The sequence below is a fragment of the Haematobia irritans genome, chromosome 3 (genome assembly GCF_050003625.1).
Source record: "Haematobia irritans isolate KBUSLIRL chromosome 3, ASM5000362v1, whole genome shotgun sequence".
NCBI lineage: Eukaryota > Metazoa > Arthropoda > Insecta > Diptera > Muscidae > Haematobia > Haematobia irritans.
The window spans coordinates 230,054,168-230,077,121 of record NC_134399.1 but is presented as its reverse complement, the minus strand read 5'-3'; the positions used below and the strand labels follow the sequence as shown (position 1 = coordinate 230,077,121).

Below are 22,954 nucleotides of genomic sequence, written 5' to 3'. Positions count from 1 at the left end.
TCCTTTTTACGATTTTTGATTACTTGTTAACTTTATTCTCCAATATTTCGACTAACATCGTTAGTCTTCGACGGGGATATTAAAGTATTTTTAGGAAATAATCAAAAAATTGTAGAGAGTGATTACGTCTGTTTTTTAGAAAATTTGATTGCCAACTAAAAAACAGACGTAATCACTCTCTACAATTTTTTGATTATTTCCTAAAAATACTTTAATATCCCCGTCGAAGACTAACGATGTTAGTCGAAATATTGGAGAATAAAGTTAACAAGTAATCAAAAATCGTAAAAAGGATTTTTTATTAAAAGGACCTCAAGCCAAAATAATAATAAAATAAATTAGAACAACAGGTCAACAAAAAAGAAGGACATCATTAAGAATAAATAAAAAAATGGTGCAACCGTTTTTGTGCGTGCTCTAAAGCAACATTTTATGTGGGAAATTGTATTGCGGTTAATAGTCTTCAAAATTGTCCTAGTTGCACATAAAAAAATGGTGTTTGCGTAATTGTTTGTGTAATTATAAGTGGCAGTCCGAAATGATAAATCGTAAAGATAAAAATGACTTCTCCTACACATAAGATATATTTAAAGCTATAGACGGAATTGTAGATAAATTTAGCAAATAGCCATAAAAATTTATAAAAAAAAACCCAAAACCCAGATAGATTGTAGGGGATTGTATAGATTGCAATGCAACCGAATAAGATTAAATCATAAAGTTAACACATTCTGACATTGGATGCATGTTTACTTTAATAATCCGAGACAGAAATTGAAATTTTAATAATCCGAGACAGAAATTGAAATTGTTGTTATTCCATATATTAAGAGATTGAAGTCGGGAAAATTAACCGGCTATCAATGTAAAGGGTAATCTTGTGCTTCACATTAATTTCAATGGTTATATGGGGCATACGCGGCATTAATTACCTAAATAACAAAACTGTGTCCTTTTTCTCTCTTTATAAAGTACAATGTTCAGTTTTCAAGCTGAAAACCAACTTGTTTTCACGGTTACTTTTTGAATTATATTAAAATATATATAAGCTCGTATTAAAATTGTAATAATAATATGTGAAATATAAAATGTTTCGCAATCAATGCTTTGAATCTTTTCCTTCCATAATTTGACAAGACTTGATAAAAATATAATCGGCTTCTTTTGTATTTTTAATTAAGTGTGTTGGTGAAAAAATGAATATAGAAAAAATATCACCAAAATATTTCCAATTGAAAAGTTGATTGAAGTTGATTTGTTTTTTCAATTAATAAATTAATTGATACAATTAATTTTTTAATCAAACTAGGAAAACTAAGTCAGTTAAAACGAGTTATGGAATTTTTTATTAAAATTTTTAGCTAAATATTTATTTCGAATAATCAATTTTTTAACCAAAGCAAAAACATAAAATCAGTAAATAAAGTAATTGAAAATAGTTACGTTTTTAATGAAAAATATTAATTGAGTTTTACAATCAACATCAATTAAATTTTTAATTGAAATTTGCTAATGAAATCACTTAATTTTTTAAACAAGTATTTTTTTAATGTCCAATTAAAATTGTGCTTGATACTATCATTTTCGTGATTGAAGACATTTCAATTAAAAAATTAATTGGATCAATTAATTTCGTGATTGAATCAGCAAAACTTTTCAATTAAAAAAAAATTGGATCAATTAACTTCGTGATTGAATCAGCAAAACTTTTTTTTGTGTGTACTGACCTTTAAATGAAAATATTTTTTGAAAAACGATTTATTTGGTTTCTCAATACACTGAAATTATAGTATCTATAACCAAACCCAAATTGATTTTTTCTACATTACAATTTCATTTTTTTAATTTAATTAAAATTTTTATGGACGAAATTTTGGTGATATTTTAGGGAGCCACCGTGGTGCAATGGTTAGCATGCCCGTCTTGCATACACAAGGTCGTGGGTTCGATTCCTGCTTCGACCGAAAAAGTTTTTCAGCGGTGGATTATCACACCTCAGTAATGCTGGTGACATTTCTGAGGGTGTCAAAACTTCTCTAAGTGGTTTCAGTGCAATTTTGGACCCCGTTCGGACTCGGCTATAAAAAGGAGGTCCCTTGTCATTGAGCTTAACATGGAATCGGCCAGCACTCAGTGATAAGAGAGAAGTTCACCAATGTGGACTGAATAGTCTAAGTGAGCCTGATACATCGGGCTGCCACCTAACCTAACCTTGGTGATATTTTTTCTATGTGTAGTTTTTGCTAAGATAAATGTGTTTTTCGTAAGAAATTTTTACAACTCCATATACGGGGGCAGTTCGGAAACCCTTAGCCTAGCACAAAAAGCGCGGTATAAACAGAAAAAATTTATTTGTTTTGGAAACTTCCATCTCTGTTATGAACACATGTTAAATTTTGTTTCGATCTGGCAACTCCTTCATTTAGAAACAGGTGTTCAAAAAAAACGCATCCGCTATTTTTTTACAATGGGAAAAATTAGAAATGCGTGCTGTCATTAAATATTTACATAAAAAAGGTTTATCGGGACAAGAAATTCATAACGATATGGTGAATGTGTTAGGTGAAAGTGCTCCTTCATAATAACAATTTTAATATTTCAGGTTGTACATAGAGCAAAACTATTTTTTAATATATTTCATTTAGTCCCTTTGGTCCTTTGAATTTTTATTTCCACATGGCATAACTGCGATAAAAAAAGGTTTAGTAATAACTTTGAAATTTTATCTCTTGTAATATCTGTCCTTGTTGTCACAATGTGAGGTTTTATTCAATAAAGTTAAATTCTTGTAGAGAATTTTAAGATGATTGTCTTTTTCTTTGGCTACCTTTTGTCGTATCCGCATATCCATGAAAGGGGTTACTATATCCCTTTTTGTTTATTAACTCTGTGTGCATACAAACCTTTGTCAAATATTTTTGCCAACTTTTGGAAACATCTGTTTCTTAATTAGAATTCTCGCTTACTCCTCGCTAGCTTCTCCGTTTGGATGAAGTCAAAGAAACATTTTTGTCTTTGTAAATATTATAAAGATTAGTTCTTGCAAACATTTAACATAGGATCATTTGTCTTTCTTATCCTTGACATTTGTTTTGTACCACATCTGCCGAGTCAATGAGGCATAAATGACATTTATTCCAATTTTACTCAATTTAGTTGCCTTTGAAGCATTGCACCCATCCCATCGAGTAGCTATACAATATCGCCCTCGCCGACAGATAAATTGTGAAATCATTGACTCGATCATTAATGGTAAATTAGATTTAATCAAATTGTTTTAATATAACTTGCAAGCGCCAGAAGAATTGCCGTTTTATTGTGTTATTTATTGGTTTTCAAACTCCCTCTTCCAAATGTACAGTAGATACTATCTAAATTGAATACAGTTGAAATTGATTGCTTTCATGCCATTACCGAAGACAGTGGGAATATATGATTGAAATAGTTAAAGGAAATTCAATCAGAGTTTGACTAACAGGTTAATTCGGTTGGAGATGTAAATGAGTGCCTCTCCAGGATTACATTTAGCAGTCCTCAAACCCTAATTAAATAAAAAATAAAACTATATAATACTGATTATATCAAACATGATGGACTTTCTTTATGGTGCGTTTGAAGATTGAAAATTCAGCTTTACGTACCCATTGAGCATCTTGTCAGGGAAATACTCGCAGGGAAAGAATATGATCACCTGCTAAATGTTAACAGGTTGGCTGATAAGTCCCCGGTCTAAAAAAGAAAAACACTTTTTTGTCAAAATCCGTTTTTATTATTCAACATAGTTCCCTTGAAAAATAGGCCTCAGTTTCGGTGATCACCTCTTCATTGCATCCAAATTTTTTCCCTGCGAGCATCCTTTTGAGGTCTGAGAACAAGAAAAAGTCGCTGGGGGCCAGATCTGGAGAATACGGTGGGTTGGGAAGCAATTCGAAGCCCAATTCATGAATTTTTGCCATTGTTCTCAATGACTTGTGGCACGGTGCATTGTCTTGGTGGAACAACACTTTTTTATACCCACCACCATAGAATGGTGACGGGGGTATAATAAGTTTGTCATTCCGTTTGTAACACATCGAAATATCGATTTCCAACTATATAAAGTATATATATTCTTGATCAGGGAGAAATTCTAAGACGATATAACGATGTCCGTCTGTCTGTCCGTCTGTCTGTCTGTCTGTTGTAATCACGCTACAGTCTTCAATAATGAAGCAATCGTGCTGAAATTTTGCACAAACTCATCTTTTGTCTGCAGGCAGGTCAAGTTCGATGATGGGCTATATCGGTCCAGGTTTTGATATAGTCCCCATATAAACTGACCTCCTGATTTGGAGTCTTGGGCTTATAGAAATCGTAGTTTTTATCCAATTTGCCTGAAATTTGAAATCTAGAGGTATTTTATGACCATAAAGAGGTGTGCCAAAAATAGTGAGTATCGGTCCATGTTTTGGTATAGCCCCCATATAGACCGATCTCCCGATTTTACTTCTTGGGCTTATAGAAACCGCAGTTTTTATTCAATTTACCTGAGATTGGAAATCTAGAGGTATTGTAGGACCACAAATACGTGTGCCAAAAATTGTGAGTATCGGTCCATATTTTGGTATAGCCCCCATATAGACCTATCTCCCGATTTTACTTCTTGGGCTTATAGAAACCGCAGTTTTTATTCAATTTACCTGAAATTGGAAATCTAGAGGTATTGTAGGACCACAAATACGTGTGCCAAAAATTGTGAGTATCGGTCCATGTTTTGGTATGGTCCCCATAAAAAACGACCTCCCGATTTGGGGTTTGGGCTTATAGAAACCGTAGTTTTTATCCAATTTGTCTGAAATTGGAAATCTAGAGGTATTTTAGGACCATAAAGAGGAGTGCCGAAAACGGTGAGTATCGGTCCATATTTTAGTATAGCCCCCATAAGAACGATCTCCCGATTTAACTCCTTGGGTTTCTAGAAACCGTAGTTTTTATCTGATTTGCCTTAAATTGTAAATATTCTGGTATTTTAGGCTCACAAAAACGTGTATCGGATTAAGTTTTTATCGGTCCATTTGGTAATGCCTCCATATAGACCGACTTCACTTCTTGAGGGTGTAGAAAGCGCACTTATCATGAAAATTGCTTGAAACTCAATGTAAAAATTCCAGATTTTCTACAGATTTAAGATTTCAAATCAAAACGTTATTTTATAATTTTCTTGCACACTTACAAGAGATGTTAATGATTCCTCTAAAACTCAAACAAAAATGGTTCTTATAAATCCAGAATCTGATATAGTCCTCATAGGTGAAATCTTTAAATTTATCTTCGGGAAGTGTCCTCAAGTCCTCAAGCCCTCCTGAAATTTCAAAGGAACCTCTAATATTTGGTTCATGGTGGTGGGTATTTAAGATTCGGCCCGGCCGAACTTACTGCTGTATATACTTGTACTTCTTCATATGGGCCGTTTTGCCGCGATTTCGACCTTCAAACGCTCTAATAACGCCATATAATAGTCACTGTTGATGGTTTTTCCCTTCTCAAGATAATCGATAAAAATTATTCCATGCGCATCCCAAAAAACAGAGGCCATTACTTTGCCAGCGGACTTTTGAGTCTTTCCACGCTTCGGAGACGGTTCACCGGTCGCTGTCCACTCAGCCGAATGTCGATTGGACTCAGGAGTGTAGTGATGGAGCCATGTTTCATCCATTCTCACATATCGACGGAAACACTCGGGTATTACGAGATAACAGCTGCAAACACCGCTCAGCATCATCAACACGTTGTTGATTTTGGTCAAATACCACCCATTTTGCACAGAGCTTCCGCATATCCAAATATTCATGAATGATATGACCAACACGTTCCTTTGATATCTTTAAGGCCTCTGCTATCTCGATCAACTTCATTTTACGGTCATTCAAAATCATTTTGTGGATCTTTTGATGTTTTCGTCGGTAACCACCTCTTTCGGGCGTCCACTGCGTTCACCGTCCTCCGTGCTCATTTCACCACACTTGAATTTTGCATACCAATCAATTATTGTTGATTTCCCTGGGGCAGAGTCCGGAAACTCATTATCAAGCCAAGTTTTTGCTTCCACCGTATTTTTTCCTTCAGAAAACAGTATTTTATCAAAACACGAAATTCCTTTTTTCCATTTTTTTCACAATAACAAAGTTGCTTCACAAAAGACACTCTATCTCACAAACTAATTGACTTACAGACGTCACATTTTGACACAAATCATTTGAAGGTTGGTACTATATAAAAATAATATGCATTTAATACTAGCGACGCCATCTATGTGTCAGACCGGGGACTTATCAGCCAACCTGTTATGTTGCAATATTTTATTCAGAGAGATTTTAGAGAAAAATAAAGATGGAAACCTGTAGGATTAACGAAAGATATCAACATAACGCAGCGAGAGAATCAAAAGAGAGCAATTGGTGGTTGATATGAAACTGCTTGTGTGTTGTTCCAGAAACCAAAACCAAGAGGATTTGACGGGCACTTTCAAAAAAAAAGTGGTTTCGAGTTTTGCCGCTAAAATTATTTTTCATTTTAAGGTCCAGTACTATGTTCGCTTTTCAATATCAAGCAGATAAATTAACTCAACTGATGTGCAGTTTATTGTTCCTCTATATTTCCGCAAAACTTTACAGGAATATGTTTGTGTTCATTTATAACTTTGATTATTTCAGGAAAAGAAATCGCGAAAATAGCGTGGTTTTCAACTCGAAAACGGAACATAGTACCCACCTTAATGTTTAACATCTTTTCGGAATCTTCTAAACATTTTTGGAATATTTGAAAAAATATATGTAAAAACAACTTTTTGGTGTTCGGTCGAAGCAGGGATTGAACCCACGACCCTGTGCATGCAAGGCGGACATGCTAACCATTGCTCCACGTGCCAACAAAGTATGTTTCTGTTAAATAATGTTTTGTTTGTATCGACTCGTGGGCGCTGGAAACTAATGGTGATTTCGTTTGGGGAAAAAAGTGTTGCATAGAAATGGTACAACATTTTATGGTGTTACCACAGCGTTGCCGAAACCCCTTGCAATTACATCACCTTTTGCGTGTAAAAACGAACAAAAAATATGCAACACTGATATAGAATCAAAACAAAAGACATTTGGCGGAAATATTTTGTTGAAGAAATTTAAAAGCAACCACAATACACGCATCACGCACTTTCTTTTGTATTTTCAACAACGCTATTATTTAGGTCGAAGAATAAAAGCGTCTTCAACATCTTATTGAAAGTGTAACCATCTACACCGTAGACCAGCTACGGTGTAAAATGGGTTACACCTTTGCTCTTGCGATGGGTAACACCCCGTCAATCGAACGTGCACATTTTGGGTAGGCTGCACTGAATTTTCCAATCGAACAAAAATTTTCGATTTATGTGGGTAAGGTGTAAAATATGCAACATATTTTTTACCAATCGAAATCAATTCGTTTTGTTTGTTATTGATGGCTTCTCTTCAATCGTTACTGTTGTTTTTGATCTCAGCTTAAAGCCATGCATTGACTAAACTACAAGTGTAGCTTAACCAACAGAGGAAAAGTATGCTTGTCAAATTTATTTGGGCAAAGCCCTATAGACTGCAAGATGGTTGGATGTACAGCTGTTTCGGAATTACCACATTCCTCATCAGCATCCTCTACTTGCAGCAAAACTATCAACCAATTATCAGAATAGTGAACTACACTTGAACCTCCCGAAAAAGGGTTTGATAGTCGGCTACTGCCTAAATAAATTTGCAAGCATATCTCTTTTCCTTTGCCAAACTCAAATCATCGATTTGAATGTATATGGCTGGGTTTGTTTTTGAGCGAAATCAATATAAGTTATAAAATATAACTTTTTAATTGTTTGCGTTGCATGTTCGTTGATGGCTATAGCGATAATTGTCTGTTGATGACAATAGCAGCTAAGTAGGCCAGCGGATAGTGTGTTTCCGTCCAGGCGAAAAGTAAAATTTTTAAAAATTATAAAATTGAATAATTTCTTCAACATTGTTTGTTTTATAGAAAACGGTGCAAAGAACTAAAAAACCTCGTGGAAGTTAGAAATATGTGAGTGAAGTTGCAATTAGGCAGAAATATTTTTTTTACCACAACCTTTGGGAGAAAATTCTTCCAAGCCTATAATTTATGTTTTTTTTTTCTTCAAACACATAACATAATATGTTCGGCAATATCCAAAAATATATGTGTTTCCTGCTAAATATGTTTGGAACATATGGTAGAAAGGCGATTTTTTTCCGAATGTGCAACGTGACGGAATCTCTGGCGACGTGACGAAATTTTTATCGTAACGACAAAATTTGTTCTGTGTATTTCAGTTAATCAATAGCTTTAATCGTCAATCTCCCAAAAAAAAAAAGAAAAAAAAATCGAAATGCAAACTTGAGCGCTTAATCGTACTTTTCCAACTATCGTGTTTATTGATCCCTTTTTTTTACTTTAGGCATACTCCACTGTAATAGGAAAAATCAGTCATACAAGCATTCACAAAATCATCACATGACACTTTTTGATTAAATTCGCCTTTCCAGCAAAATATCTTCCACCACATCAGCTTCAATTTGACAAAATACCAACCAGTCTATGTCGATGTGGGTGGGTTCTGTTCGCATGCCACGCAGTAGTGGTCGTGCCAAAGGATCATCTATCTAAGGTTACCTTGCTGACCTTAATACTCGGATACCGACTCGCATCACTACACATTACCCCACTTAAGTGATGTAGTGTCCTTTGAAATAAAGTGGTGCTCAGAGAGTTCAACAAAATCTGAACAAACGAAAGACACTTTCATTCCATAGCCAGCCCTTCTCCAGACTCTACCACAAGGAGGATATGCCAAGAAGCAAATCAACAAGAAAAAAAAACGAAGCAAATGTGTGTCACACAGGGTAGCTATGACACCCAACTTAGGAATTCATGGAGCACCAGGAGTGCGTTATGTGGTTACTTGGCAGTGGCTGTATAGCTGGATGGCTGACTGACTGAGATTCAATTTGTTGCACATACTTATTCTCGAGTAAAACTTTCGTCCTTGTGTGTGCGTGTGGACTGACTTTGGACTTACAACTTTTTTGTTTGTATTCGTTAGCCAGTCTGCCACCAAGAGACCGAAACCTTCACACCTCATCCATTTGCAGGTGTGTGGGAGTCTCTTCTTCTGTTTCTTTTTTGCTTTTTCACATAAGTTTTAATATTTCCACTTGAAGGAGATGAAGTTCCCAAGGCAAGAGTGTCATGAACACAACGGAACGCACAGGTAAACTCCCAAGAAGATAAATCCCAGATATCTCTTTAGCAAACATTAATTCGATTCCTACTTTTCGGAATGATGCAAACACGGTAGTTTTATTCATGTTAGCATTCACTTCTTTTGAAAATTGGGGATTATTTGTCTAAGCTTCCACAACACCTTTCTAGAGCGTTCTAAGTATTTGGTGGTGGGGTGGTGTTAGATTAAGCCGGAGGATTGTGAGACTATTGCTTCTTCCCGGCCAATGTCCATAGCATTTACGGACAAAAGACCTTTTGAGGAAGTGTCGTTTATATTCACTAAGTGGATGTGTTTGTACAAAAGTTTTTTGCATCCCCCACAGTTTAGTTAGGGGGAGGGGGTGGAGGAAAATGTCACACCCATTTACAGGTAGTTTCTGTTTTCAAAAAATTTGGGCCGCACCGAGTTTGGGATGTTCATCAGTAGTTGGAGTGTGTAGAAGTGTAAAATTGTACAATGGCATTTATTCAAAAAAGTAATTGGAGATTGGAATATTGTTATAAGATTTCTTGAAATTAGGGTTTGCAAATTAGAACATACAACAAATTAGCCTAATGGCGAAAATTATTACAATAAACGCGTGACCAAATTAAAAGTGAATCTATTGCGACTCTAATGAAGTTCCCTTGCTGAAATAATATTGTCATAAGCATTAATATTTCTATTATGAATACAATTTATTCTATACGAAAGAAAAAAATCTTTTGAACTATTTATTTGACTTTTTTCAGCCGCAAACTTTTAACCAATTTACCTAAAATTTGAATTCTAAAGGCACAGAAGGCGCAAGTGTAGTCCATCTTGCTTGACTCTAGAAATAAAATTTTAGGATTTCTATCGAACTCAAAAAAAAAATATTTTTATATATATAAGGTAATTTTTAATTTCTCCATATACACATGCAAGTTTGTATATAATCAGAAATGAATAGTTTTTTTTCAATTAAATTTTTAATTGAATTAGAAAACATTTTTTAAAGGAAACCAAAAATTACGGATTTTAAATATACTTTTTATTTATTATTTTTAATTGATTAATTCAAATAATATCTTTACTTTATATACTTACATTAAGATTTAAATTGGTCATATTATTGTTTATATGTTATTCACATATTCCCCTCTTCGGTTTTTGGCAGACAGATTAACTTCATTCTCTGTATTATATTAATGTAATATAATACAGAGAAATAAACCTAATGTTAAATACTTTAATTTTTCTACTGTTTTTATTTGTACTAACAGCATGTAGAACAAAAATTTTAATTTTGACCACCTACCTCAATTACTTCAAGAGCTACCCAGCAAAAAAGAGCTTCCAAAAAAGTAGTTTGGATCCCCAATCTGTGATCCGGAAGTAGTGCAAACTTTGATCATCTCCAATGATTTTTACATGGGCTTGTCATCGGACGGAAGTACTCCCTTTTTGGATCCTTTGCATTGCTTTAGAAGTTGTGCCCGGAAGTTAATTAGAATGAAGAGATTAAAAAAGCGAAAAAAAATTGTTTTTTTTTTCAACCAATTTCACTTTTTTTCATCGATATGTTTCATTACACTATTATTTTCCTATTATCTAATTTTTACAATTTGAAAAACTTTTTCGCTCCGACCAGGGGTCGAACCTGGGTTTGCTGGCATCATAATAGTCAAATGTCAATTCAAATGTTTGTGATATGATCGTAATACGACACCAAGGAATAAGATTTTAATTGCTTCTCGAGATGTTCTTTATTAGTATGACCGAAAAAATAAGAAACGCAGGTTCAATACTCACATGCGACAATTTTTTTTATATTTTTCTAAAAAAAAAAATTATGTTATGCATCGTTTTTATTTTCGGAATATATTTATATATATATTCGTATAAATATATTTTTTCCATTAAAAAACAACAAAAAAATTAAAAATTCTCGAAATTTGCAAAACTATCCCAAAAGAACTTCCATGGAAGCGAAAAAGTTAAACGGCACAGGTTCAAATCCCAGCGGGGATGAAATTTATTTTTTTATTACTATTTTTTTACTTTTTTTTATTAATTTTCTATTTTTTTATTTTTTTATTAGTTTTGTAAAATTTAATTGTCCAAAATTTGCACTTAAAATAGCCTGATTGCGTTCTTTATAATACTTGTCCACAAGGACTGCATCGGAAGTAGAAAAAAATCATTGGGGGATCCCACGATACGCTTTATAAGAAATGTTTGTGGAACAACTTCCAATTTTTTTTTTTTGCTGGGTATATGAGTTTCCCAGCAAAAATAAACGTCGCCAAAAAAGTAATGAAAATGTTCTTTTTGGATCCGGAAGTGGTGCAAAATTGACGCAGAAGCGATGAGTTTAACATGGGCTTGTCATAGGACGGAAGTCCTCCATTTCAACAGCCGTTGCACTGAATTTGCATTACCTATTTAGGTGTGAACCGAATTCAATGTTTTGGATGTAAATTAAAAAAATCTGTGATATTTTGTTAAATAAATAATTTTTATAATTTTTTATAATTTTTAATGAATTCTAACGCTTATCGGAAACGTTTGACCCCAAATATTTTCAAAAATTCACAATTTTTCCCCATTGGATTTAGAATTTTTGTCGACAAAATGTAAATGATTTGTACCATTTTATGACTTCTTACTCTGTTTTTAACCTATTTGAAACAAAAAAAAGTAAAAATTATCTATTAAAAGTATGAAAAAAAACAAGTTATAAAAAATTGAATTGAAAGAACTTCCTGGGTTGTTAAATAAAGAACATCATTGGGAGTGCATCTTCTGGAAGTGCTTTTAATGTTGTGCCTTTGGGAGAACTTCCACATTTTTTTGCTGGGTTGTTCTGAAAACTTGATTCTTGAATTGTCACCAAATCGCTTTATGAACAATAGAGCTATTTGGCCTATAATCCGAAAAAAATAATAGCTATAGTAATTAATTTTGAAGATTTTTTCAGAAGTATTATAGCCACGCTGACCTTAGTAAAACGAAATTTTCTTTCACGTTGGGATACCCAATTTTAGGTCGAATCACAGAAATAAATAAAAAAAGTATAAGAACGGAATGACTTCATTGAAAAGTTTATCGACTTTTGAACAAGGAAAAAACTATATCAGAGAAATGCGACTTCTATGCTAAGCAAAATTCGCAATCGTATTTTAAGGACATGAAATCTTTGACCTCACGATAATATTTTGTCAGTGTAGTTTTCGAATGTCTTCCTATGTGGACATTGGTAGTCGATGGGTATTCTTAGGTATAACGTGTAATGTCATCTCTATTTTTAATAAATTATTACTTCTAGACTGAAAGAAACATACAAATTTTACATGACTGCGAAAAAGTCAATTGGAAACATCTAGTTTTTCGATAAAGCTATAGTTTTATTCCTGGATAACTTTATCTTTGAGTTTGATTTGAATACCAAATAAAAACACACAAAATGTTTTTTTTTAGTCTGTCGTACACTTCACACCTTCTCAGGCTTTTGCCGATGAAACTTTTTAAATTCAAAGTTGGGACACTTTTTATCAAATGACCCATGGGAAACATAAATCTTCTAATGGTAGACATTGACTTTAATTACTTTTAATAATGTTGTTGTCTTAATTAGATTTCGCTCAGTTTCGCTTCAGTCGTGAAAAATGGGTGCATTTGTCACGCGCCATTGACACAAATGATTGAAATGATTGGTGTTACTAATGGTTCAACGATAAACAATTTTTAGATTTAGGTCAACTTTTCAATGGTAAATGGAAACAACATACACGCATGTACATTTTTGGGTTTGCTGTTACAACAATTACGCCAATTACTACGAAAAATTTATATGTATTTTTGAAGGGAAAACAAGTAAGAATGTAGCAGTTGAGTAAATCGAGTTTTTTGAGAAAAAGTAATTCTGTTTATTTTGAACATTACAGTTTTCACTTAGCTATATTAAAATAAATTGTAACAAATATGTTCTATTAGTAGTCAAGACACAAAAAGACACAAAATTGAAACAAAAATCAATCACAAAAATAATAGTAAAGGGTGATACGGTCAAAATTTGGTCAATATAAACTTGACGTATTTCTTTCAATTTTGCATTTAAAAAACCTGAACACCCCTCATTTTGAAGGTGTGTGTGTGTAGAATGTTGCTCCTATTTTGATTTTGGAATTCACTTTTCAGTTGTCAAAATGCCGTCCAAGCATGAAGAGCAGCGTATCAAAATTTTGCTCGCGCATCGCGAAAATCCGAGCTATTCGCACGCAAAGCTGGCAAAATCGCTGAAAGTTGCCAAATCAACCGTTACAAATGTAATTAAAGTGTTTGGGGAACGTTTGTCGACAGCCAGGAAGTCTGGATCGGGGGGAAATCGAAAACCGGAAGCCGCTGAGACGACAAAGAGAGTTGCCGGTAGTTTCAAGCGAAACCCTAACCGCAAATAAGCTGGGTGTATCGTCTACAACCGTGCATCGAGCCAAAAAACGAGCCGGACTATCGACTTACAAGAAGGTAGTGACTCCAAATCGCGATGATAAACAAAATACGACAGCCAAAGCGCGATCCCGGAGGCTGTACACGACGATGCTGACGAAGTTTGACTGCGTGGTAATGGACGACGAAACCTACGTCAAAGCCGACTACAAGCAGCTTCCGGGACAGGTGTTTTATACGGCAAAAGGAAGGGGAAAGGTAGCAGATATTTTCAAGCACATAAAACTGTCAAAGTTCGCAAAGAAATATCTGGTTTGGCAAGCCATCTGTACCTGTGGCTTGAAAAGCAGCATTTTCATAGCTTCCGGGACTGTCAACCAAGAAATTTACGTGAAAGAGTGTTTGAATAAACGTCTGCTGCCTTTCCTGAAGAAACACGGTTGTTCCGTACTGTTTTGGCCGGATTTGGCATCATGCCATTACGGTAAAAAGGCCATGGAGTGGTACGCCGCCAACAACGTGCAGGTGGTTCCCAAGGACAAGAACCCTCCCAACACGCCAGAGCTCCGCCCAATTGAGAAATACTGGGCTATTGTCAAGCGGAACCTAAAGAAGACCAAAAAAACAGCAGTTCAAGGCAAACTGGCTTTCTGCGGCGAAGAAGGTGGACAAGGTGGCTGTACAAAATCTGATGGCAGGTGAAAAGCGTGAGGCCCGGCAATTCGGATTTGGAAAAGCGAAAGCCTAACTGAATATATGTCCTGAATTTTATACTAATTGAACTTGAAAAAGAAATTTAATTTGATTTTTTAAATAAAGGATTTCACCGATTTACACGCGTTTTCCCTTGACCAAATTTTGACCGTATCACCCTTTATCAATTAATTTTTTAATTGGATCAATTAACTTTTTAATTGACCTTCAATTAATTTTTTAATTGATAATATCATTTCTGTGATTGAAGACATTTCAATTAAAAATTAATTGGATCAATTAATTTCGTGATTGAATCAGAAAATTTTTTTTGTGTGTATATACACAAAGAACATTTCATTAAAAGTTTTTTTTTTTCTACCATTGTATGCCTAAGGTGAAACATAATATGTTTAAACAATACAAACAATATTTTGTTTGGATCAACGCTTAAAATATGTTTTTGGGAGTATATGTTACAGGTGTACTTTGAATATTTGCAATAAAGAAAAAATTCAAATATTTCGACTTTCTTTGGTTAATAGTAAACAACTAGAAACCAAAATTAATGGTTTATTATAAATTAAATCTTTCGCGTTTTAATGTTACTTATTTTATTATTAATCTTTTATTGTCTTTTTGACGATTAATAAACTATAAAAATAATAATATAATATATAATAATATATTTGTTTAAACTATTTTATATTTTATTCTTTGTTTTTTTTTTTCAGAAATATGTTGATAGCGACAACCAAAAAGTTTATTCGTATAGTAGGGAAATGCCATTAATATTTATTGGTGGTGTACCAAGATCCGGTACGACATTGATGAGAGCTATGCTCGACGCACATCCAGATGTGAGGTAAGTACATAGTTAGAGTTTTGAAATTGCATATTGCTACCAGTGATGTCAACTTTCCCCGAAACACAATTTTCAAACGAAACAATAGCGTATGATTGTTTTTTACGAGAAAATGATGAATGCATTTAGCAAAATTATAATTTTATACTCGAAAATAAGGAAACAATTTATTGGCCAATTACACAAAATATACAGTCTACAAAGAATCTTTAGTTGTAAAGGTTATCAGGCTTTTTATTGTATCACGGCGGCGCCCACGCACGGAAATAATAATTTTAATTATATAATTTAAATTAAATATTGTTGTGTTATTATTTTCAATAATTTCACATAAACAAAACTATAAATGTTGAAGCTTCACTCAAGAAACGAATACATTTTCGAGGCTTATTTCTACTGCGATTAATACCTGCACACAAAAAATTTTTTTCTGATTCAATCACGAAATTAATTGATCCAATTAATTTTTAATTGAAATGTCTTCAATCACAGAAATGATAGTATCAATTAAAAAATTAATTGAAGGTCAATTAAAAAGTTAATTGACCCAATTAAAAAATTAATTGATACTATTATTTTTGTGATTGATTTTTGTTTCAATTAAAAAATTTGTTGAATCAATTAAATTTTTAATTGAATATTTTTTAAAACTCAATTAAAATTGTAATTAGAAACATTTTCGTGAAATTTTTTTGTGTGTGCAGAAGCAGATGTTTTTGTTTTTTTTTTTTTAATTTTCCATTCCATATGGAAATTCGCTTTTTCCTGCGATGAAGAAAACTTGTCTTTTCTGAGGAACGAAATTTTAGACAAACAAAGTTTTCTTTTGATGTTAGAAAAGTTTCTATTGAAGTAAATAAAATTCATTAGATAGAATCGTTGCAACACTTGTCACAAATTCGGTTTTATTTGCTCTTTAAGAAAATTATGTATAACAAAAGGGATTTCGTTTGTAATCCTGAGAAAAGTATTTTTTCTTTGAGTGTAGTTAGGCTTGTGTGGTAATATGCCAATTCCCTTCATCTTTTTGTCCAATATGCTCCTACAAAATTGTAATAGTATATAGAATAATTAATTTGGACATAAAAACAAGCCTAACATAAAAAATATATTTTGTTTTTTTGTTTATGGTCGACGAAACAAAACTTTGGTGGATTGTCATGGAAATAAATTAAATTGCTCGTTTGATATAGAGTCAACATCACATCACCGTGAAATGGGCTAGACTTCTAATAAATCTTATCATCGAGTTATTTTGCCACTTGCCACTTTTGCCCATGAACATGCAAAACAGACCAAATGGCAATTTTCCCATGTAAAGGGTGATTCTTTTGAGGTTAGGATTTTCATGCATTAGTATTTGACAGATCACGTGGGATTTAAGACATGGTGTCAAAGAGAAAGATGCTCAGTATGCTTTGACATTTCATCATGAATAGACTTACTAACGAGCAACGCTTGCAAATCATTGAATTTTATTACCAAAATCAGTGTTCGGTTCGAAATGTGTTTATCGACAAATTTTGTTCAGCGATGAGGCTCATTTCTGGTTGAATGGCTACGTAAATAAGCAAAATTGCCGCATTTGGAGTGAAGAGCAACCAGAAGCCGTTCAAGAACTGCCCATGCATCCCGAAAAATGCACTGTTTGGTGTGGTTTGTACGCTGGTGGAATCATTGGACCGTATTTTTTCAAAGATGCTGTTGGACGCAACGTTACGGTGAATGGCGATCGCTATCGTTCGATGCTAACAAACTTTTTGTTGCCAAAAATGGAAGAACTAAACTTGGTTGACATGTGGTTTCAACAAGATGGCGCTACATGCCACACAGCTCGCGATTCTATGGCCATTTTGAGGGAAAACTTCGGAGAACAATTCATCTCAAGAAATGGACCGGTAAGTTGGCCACCAAGATCATGCGATTTGACGCCTTTAGACTATTTTTTGTGGGGCTACGTCAAGTCTAAAGTCTACAGAAATAAGCCAGCAACTATTCCAGCTTTGGAAGACAACATTTCCGAAGAAATTTGGGCTATTCCGGCCGAAATGCTCGAAAAAGTTGCCCAAAATTGGACTTTCCGAATGGACCACCTAAGACGCAGCCGCGGTCAACATTTAAATGAAATTATCTTCAAAAAGTAAATGTCATGGACCAATCTAACGTTTCAAATAAAGAACCGATGAGATTTTGCAAATTTTATGCGTTTTTTTTTTTTAAAAAAAGTTATCAAGCTCTTAACAAATCACCCTTTATTTCATTCGTCAACGAAAACCAACCAACACACTTTGCATTTGTATTCCCGTTAAAGGAATACATCATCATTCTCGTCATCATAATCATTCAGAAAATTCAATTTGATATTTTGCCGATTTTATTTCTTCTTTACTGTTTTTATTTTGGTCGTGCAAAGTTTGGATAGATTGGTGTTTTGTTTCATTTTTGGCTGACAACGATATGATTGGTGTGTTGTACGATGGTATGATGCATGGATATTTTCCTTTTTTTTTTTTTTTTTTGGTGTTTTTTCAACAACCCGGAGACTTGTGACTAGATTCCAGTTCTATTCGTACCCATACAACCCATACCATGCATGATGAATGACTCCATATGTTTGCAAATTTGCTTTTAAGTATGATTTGGAAGAATGGTAGACACATGTAACTAGAAACCACCTCCCATGATGTATCAAGGGACGTTTTCAAAATAAAAAAAAAAATTGCACAAATATAAATACAAATAAAAGTAAAGGCAACAAAAATAAAATGAAATGTAACAAAAACTTGCATATTAAATCGTATTTAAGGAACCATTTTTGTCCAAAAAAAATTTACAAAAAAACACACACACACACATAAAACGTACGCGGTGTACGGGAATACATAAAAGCTCTGATATAAATTCACCAGAGAGCAGGCAAATTAAAGGGTACAGTAGTCACATTGAAGTAAAACGAGTTAACGCAAATATATAAATTTCAATTTTTTGAAATTATGTTTAACGAAATTTATGTCAATTGATTTAAATTAATTATGAGTTTAATTAAATTCTATACCACTTTTGACCGTATACGAACAAGTTTTTCAGCGATCGTTTTTCCCCTCTCAGTAAGGCTACTGACAAGTCTGTTCTGTTTAAAAGCTTTTATAAGTACAATGGAAAAAAGATTTGACGTGCTATTAAAGATTAAGCAATCTTAGTTTTGGGATGCTCAATTTACACACTATTAAAGGCAAATTACTTTAAAATAAAGAAATTTTATTTAAAATAAAGTTTAAAATCTGCTTTTTTTATTAAATGTACAAATTATAAAGGAACCCCATTTTTGATTTAAAGATATCGTCCTTAAATGAACTGAAATATTGATTCCTACGATTTAAGATAAAACAACTCTTCAAATATAGGGAAAGACTTATTTTGAGGATTTTGTATCTTTGGTTTAAGTTTTTTTTTTGGAATTGAGAAAACATTTTTTACTTAAAATTATCTGCTATAATTTTTAAATTGGCGTTTATTTGTACGTGATTAGCGTTATTAAAATATCGCAAAAATGTCTTTATTTTAACCCTTTCGACCTCGAATTTTTATAGATATCGCTAAAAAATTTTGTATACTCTTAATCGTGTTTAAGTCATTTAAGGAGCGTGTAGCCATTCGTTTGTGCGGTAGAGAATGTTGCCTGTGGGCAACTTTGGGCAATTGTGGCTATAAAATGGTTTGTTTTGTAACTATAGACGTATTAAAGGGTGATACGGTCAAAATTTGGCCAATATAAACTTGACGTATTTCTTTCAATTTTGCATTTAAAAAACCTGAAGACCCCTCATTTTGAAGGTGTGTTTGTAGAATGTTGCTCCTATTTTGATTTTGGAATTCACTCTTCAGTTGTCAAAATGCCGTCCAAGCAAGATTTTGCTCGCGCATCGCGAAAATCCGAGCTACTCGCACGCAAAGCAAAATCAAGGCAAAATCACTAAAAGTTGCCAAATCAAATGTAATTAAAGTGTTTGGGGAACGTTTGTCGACAGCCAGGAAGTCTGGATCGGGGGGAAATCGAAAACCGGCAGCCGCTGAGACGACAAAGAGAGTTGCCGGTAGTTTCAAGCGAAACCCTAACCTCTCTCTCCGAGATGCCGCAAATAAGCTGGGTGTATCGTCTACAACCGTGCATCGAGCCAAAAAACGAGCCGGACTATCGACTTACAAGAAGGTAGTGACTCCAAATCGCGATGATAAACAAAATACGACGGCCAAAGCGCTATCCCGGAGGCTGTACACGACGATGCTGACGAAGTTTGACTGCGTGGTAATGGACTACGAAACCTACGTCAAAGCCGACTTCGTTCACGCACGAACAATGTTCATGCCTCACGTTCCTGCATGATTCACCAAAATTTTCGTAATTCAAAACAAATCTCATGACTCAAGAAATTTTTCGGAGCACGACAATTGGCGGAATCACGACAAATCTCATGACTCGCTGCAGTTACTGATCAGTAGGTTAGGTTAGGTTAGGTGGCAGCCCGATGTATCAGGCTCACTTAGACTATTCAGTCCATTGTGATACCATCGTGGTGAACTTCTCTCTTATCACTGAGTGCTGCCCGATTCCATGTTAAGCTCAATGACTAGGGACCTCCTTTTATAGCCGAGTCCGAACGGCGTTCCATATTGCAGTGAAACCACTTAGAGAAGCTTTGAAACCCTCAGAAATGTCACCAGCATTACTGAGGTGGGATAATCCACCGCTGAAAAACTTTTTGGCGTTCGGTCGTAGCAGGAATCGATCCCACGACCTTGTGTATGCAAGGCGGGCATGCTAACCATTGCACCACGGTGGCTCCCTACTGATCAGTAAGTAACATTCATAACTCACGACAGAACCATTACCAAAATTCAAATATGTTTCAAAATCAAACAACGGACGCTATTGAAATCTTAAGCGTGATAAAATCCTTGAATCAGTGTGCTTGAATCGTGAACGTGAATTTGTTCGTGAGTGTGTTTTTTTTCTGTCTCTGTCTTAACGTGAATGTGAATTTTGTCGTGAACATCAATTTTATAGTGAGCGTGAATTCGATCGTGGGCGTGAATTTTAATCGTGAGCGTGATTTCATTTCATTCACGGCTTCGCGGGAATCATGCGTGATTCGCGAAAATGTTTTTTTTTTGTTCTGAACCCATGCCAGTTTAACGGGCGGTCTAAAAAACCAAAGTATAGTAAAGCGCCAATATTCGTGCTAATCCACCAGTATCTTGCCAAGAAGGCTGATATCTACGGCTTCTTCCCTTTTTACGATTCCTTTCAAATTCCTCCTCAGCACTGCAAATATGTCTTCCACATCATTGCCGCATTCCTCGTCACTGGGACATCCCAATCGATGTTCAAAATTTGTTTAACCCTCTAATGCCCCAATTTTTTTGCCAGCTGATTAAATTTTCAATGTCAACGACACAAAAGCAAGAGTTGCTTAGTTCTCTTTAAAATTTATACAGTAAAATTCAGCATATGCTGCAAAGCCTCATGAATAGTTTCAAATAAGTTTTCTTTTTGTTTTGCCCATTTTTGTTGTCTTAAGGTGTGTTTTACTAAAAGCTTCCTTATTAAATGAAGCCCGCCTAAAGGCGGGCTTGGGCTTTAGAAGATTAATAACATTGTTTTTCAAACCTGTTTTCTCTAGGTCCCATGTCCAAAAATATGTAATTTTAATCGTGAAAAGTGAAAGTGACAATGTTTATTCCTTTTTTCAGTGTGGATATCGAACGACATTTATCACAATATGGAGAATTTATAATGGTTCCAAGTGGTGCCTCTTTGACACACTGTTATAGAATTTTGGTTGCGGTTACCGCAATGGAACCATCACACATAACCTCACACACTGTAGTCTCTTTTTTCGAACATTTGTAAAATCCCTTGATAATTCTCACCCAGAAGATTATTTATGTGTATATTTGAGTATCTAGTTATGTACGAGTATGTGTTTGTGTGTGACGATATTTATTCTATGGAAAAAAAGAGGCAATCGTACAAAACAAAATCAAAATATGTTGCCGTTGAGGATTTTTATTTTATTTTTGGTGGCCCGCAGATACGTGGCTGCTTCCGCAAGTCACTCTCAGTGTTGGACTCAGTCACATGTCCTTTCTTGTGGTGTCGGTGTGGTTCAGTGAAAGCTTTTTAACATCCGCATATATTTTTGCATGACACTTGCCATCCAACAGTAGACTAGTTGAATTGCTTTGCTATTTGCCTACCTAGAACTCATCCTCGACGACCCACAAAAATATGAATAACAACCTCATCCCGAATTGTTAACGCCTCGGACAAGAGTTGAAGAGTAAATATAAAGGTGGTACCCCCAGGCAGTGTTCCATGACGCGAGTAATATTAAAATGTGCTCCAATGCATATTTTTTTTTTTACTCCACCATTCACTGTTGATGTTGCCTTTGCTTCGTTGTATCAACAAAGCCAATAGGTATTAGATTGGGCCCATGGTGGAATATATGAAGCCGCCATGGCTGGCTTACACTTTTCATATCCTTCTCAAAGGACGAACAAGAATTTTGCTAATATTGGATGAAAGAAGAATGTTTACATTTAACATTTTTGTATTTCAGGAACTTTAGCTGTCCTACCACACCCTTCCCCCCTTCCCCCAATTACACTCTATACGCTAAGTATGTAAACAAATCAAAGTTGAAAGTTTACTAAAATATGAAACTTTAAGTAAAACAAATTAATAATATAAGCAGTTCGCAAAGTAATAATAACTTTATCCGTATCACACAGTGTTACATGGGCACTTCATTGTGATTTCCCCATAAGCCGTAAACTGAAAGAATTTTGTTTGTTATTTTTACGAAACATTCATCATTAACTATTCTTATTCATTATAATAATGAAATTTTCATAAAACGTACGTTTGTTTTTCATGTAATTTCATAAAAAACCATGAAAATGTTCGGTATATTTACTTTGTCCATATCGCCTTCAAAAAAGGAATAATACCAAAAAGTTATTTCTCCAGATGCTGATTAATAGGTAAGCTTATGCCTCCAGTGATAAAATTTCGTTTTGAAAACAAGAAATTACGCATACATAAGTCGTTGCCCGTAGAAGCTGCCGGGTTTTCATTCCAAACCGGCATTTGATGCAAACTAGAATCTCTCAAACACAAATTGCCGCCTACTGCTAGAATGTATTCAACTCAAGAAGAAAAATCTTATTAGCGTTCTAATGGAAATTTGTCAAATTTAAATTAGCTATGATATTTTCTTTATTGTTAGAACGATTCTACGTCGCATGGATTAACCTCATGACTAGTCCCTGCTATTTATGGCCCAGTCCCAATTCAGATCAAAACGTATGTAAGGGGACCGGACATTTTGACATGGGTTTGTCATTGAGGGGTATATTTACGCTATAGGACACGACTTAGTGAGATCACACCACACTGAAAAAAAGCATACTCGGTTCCAAAGATTTTGTCTTTACTTTAAAAAATTTGGTATTGATTCCGAGCCAAAGAAGCGGAGAATACAAGTAAGGATACTTTTAAGACACAATTCTCTTTTAAATTTAGGTTTTGTGTACTTGCTTCTAGGAAGCAAATTTTAATTTTTCGCTTTCTCAGCTTTTTTTCTTACTAGGCTATCAAAGTCCTTTAAAAACGAGTTAAC

The 22,954-nt window shown here is 34.4% G+C and overlaps 2 protein-coding genes across 5 annotated transcripts in view; one reads left to right on the top strand and one right to left on the bottom strand.

The window, feature by feature from the left end:
• up (Troponin T, skeletal muscle) overlaps window positions 1-22,954 on the bottom strand; it is a 452,387-nt gene that overhangs the window by 254,321 nt on the left and 175,112 nt on the right. The window lies entirely within an intron of this gene.
• Window positions 1-22,954, top strand: part of Tpst (tyrosylprotein sulfotransferase) — an 88,498-nt gene that overhangs the window by 264 nt on the left and 65,280 nt on the right. For all 3 annotated transcript variants that reach the window (XM_075298384.1, XM_075298386.1, XM_075298385.1), the window contains exon 2: window positions 15,139-15,269. In XM_075298384.1, the coding sequence (XP_075154499.1) occupies window positions 15,139-15,269 (131 nt within the window). The remainder of the gene's footprint in view (window positions 1-15,138; window positions 15,270-22,954) is intronic.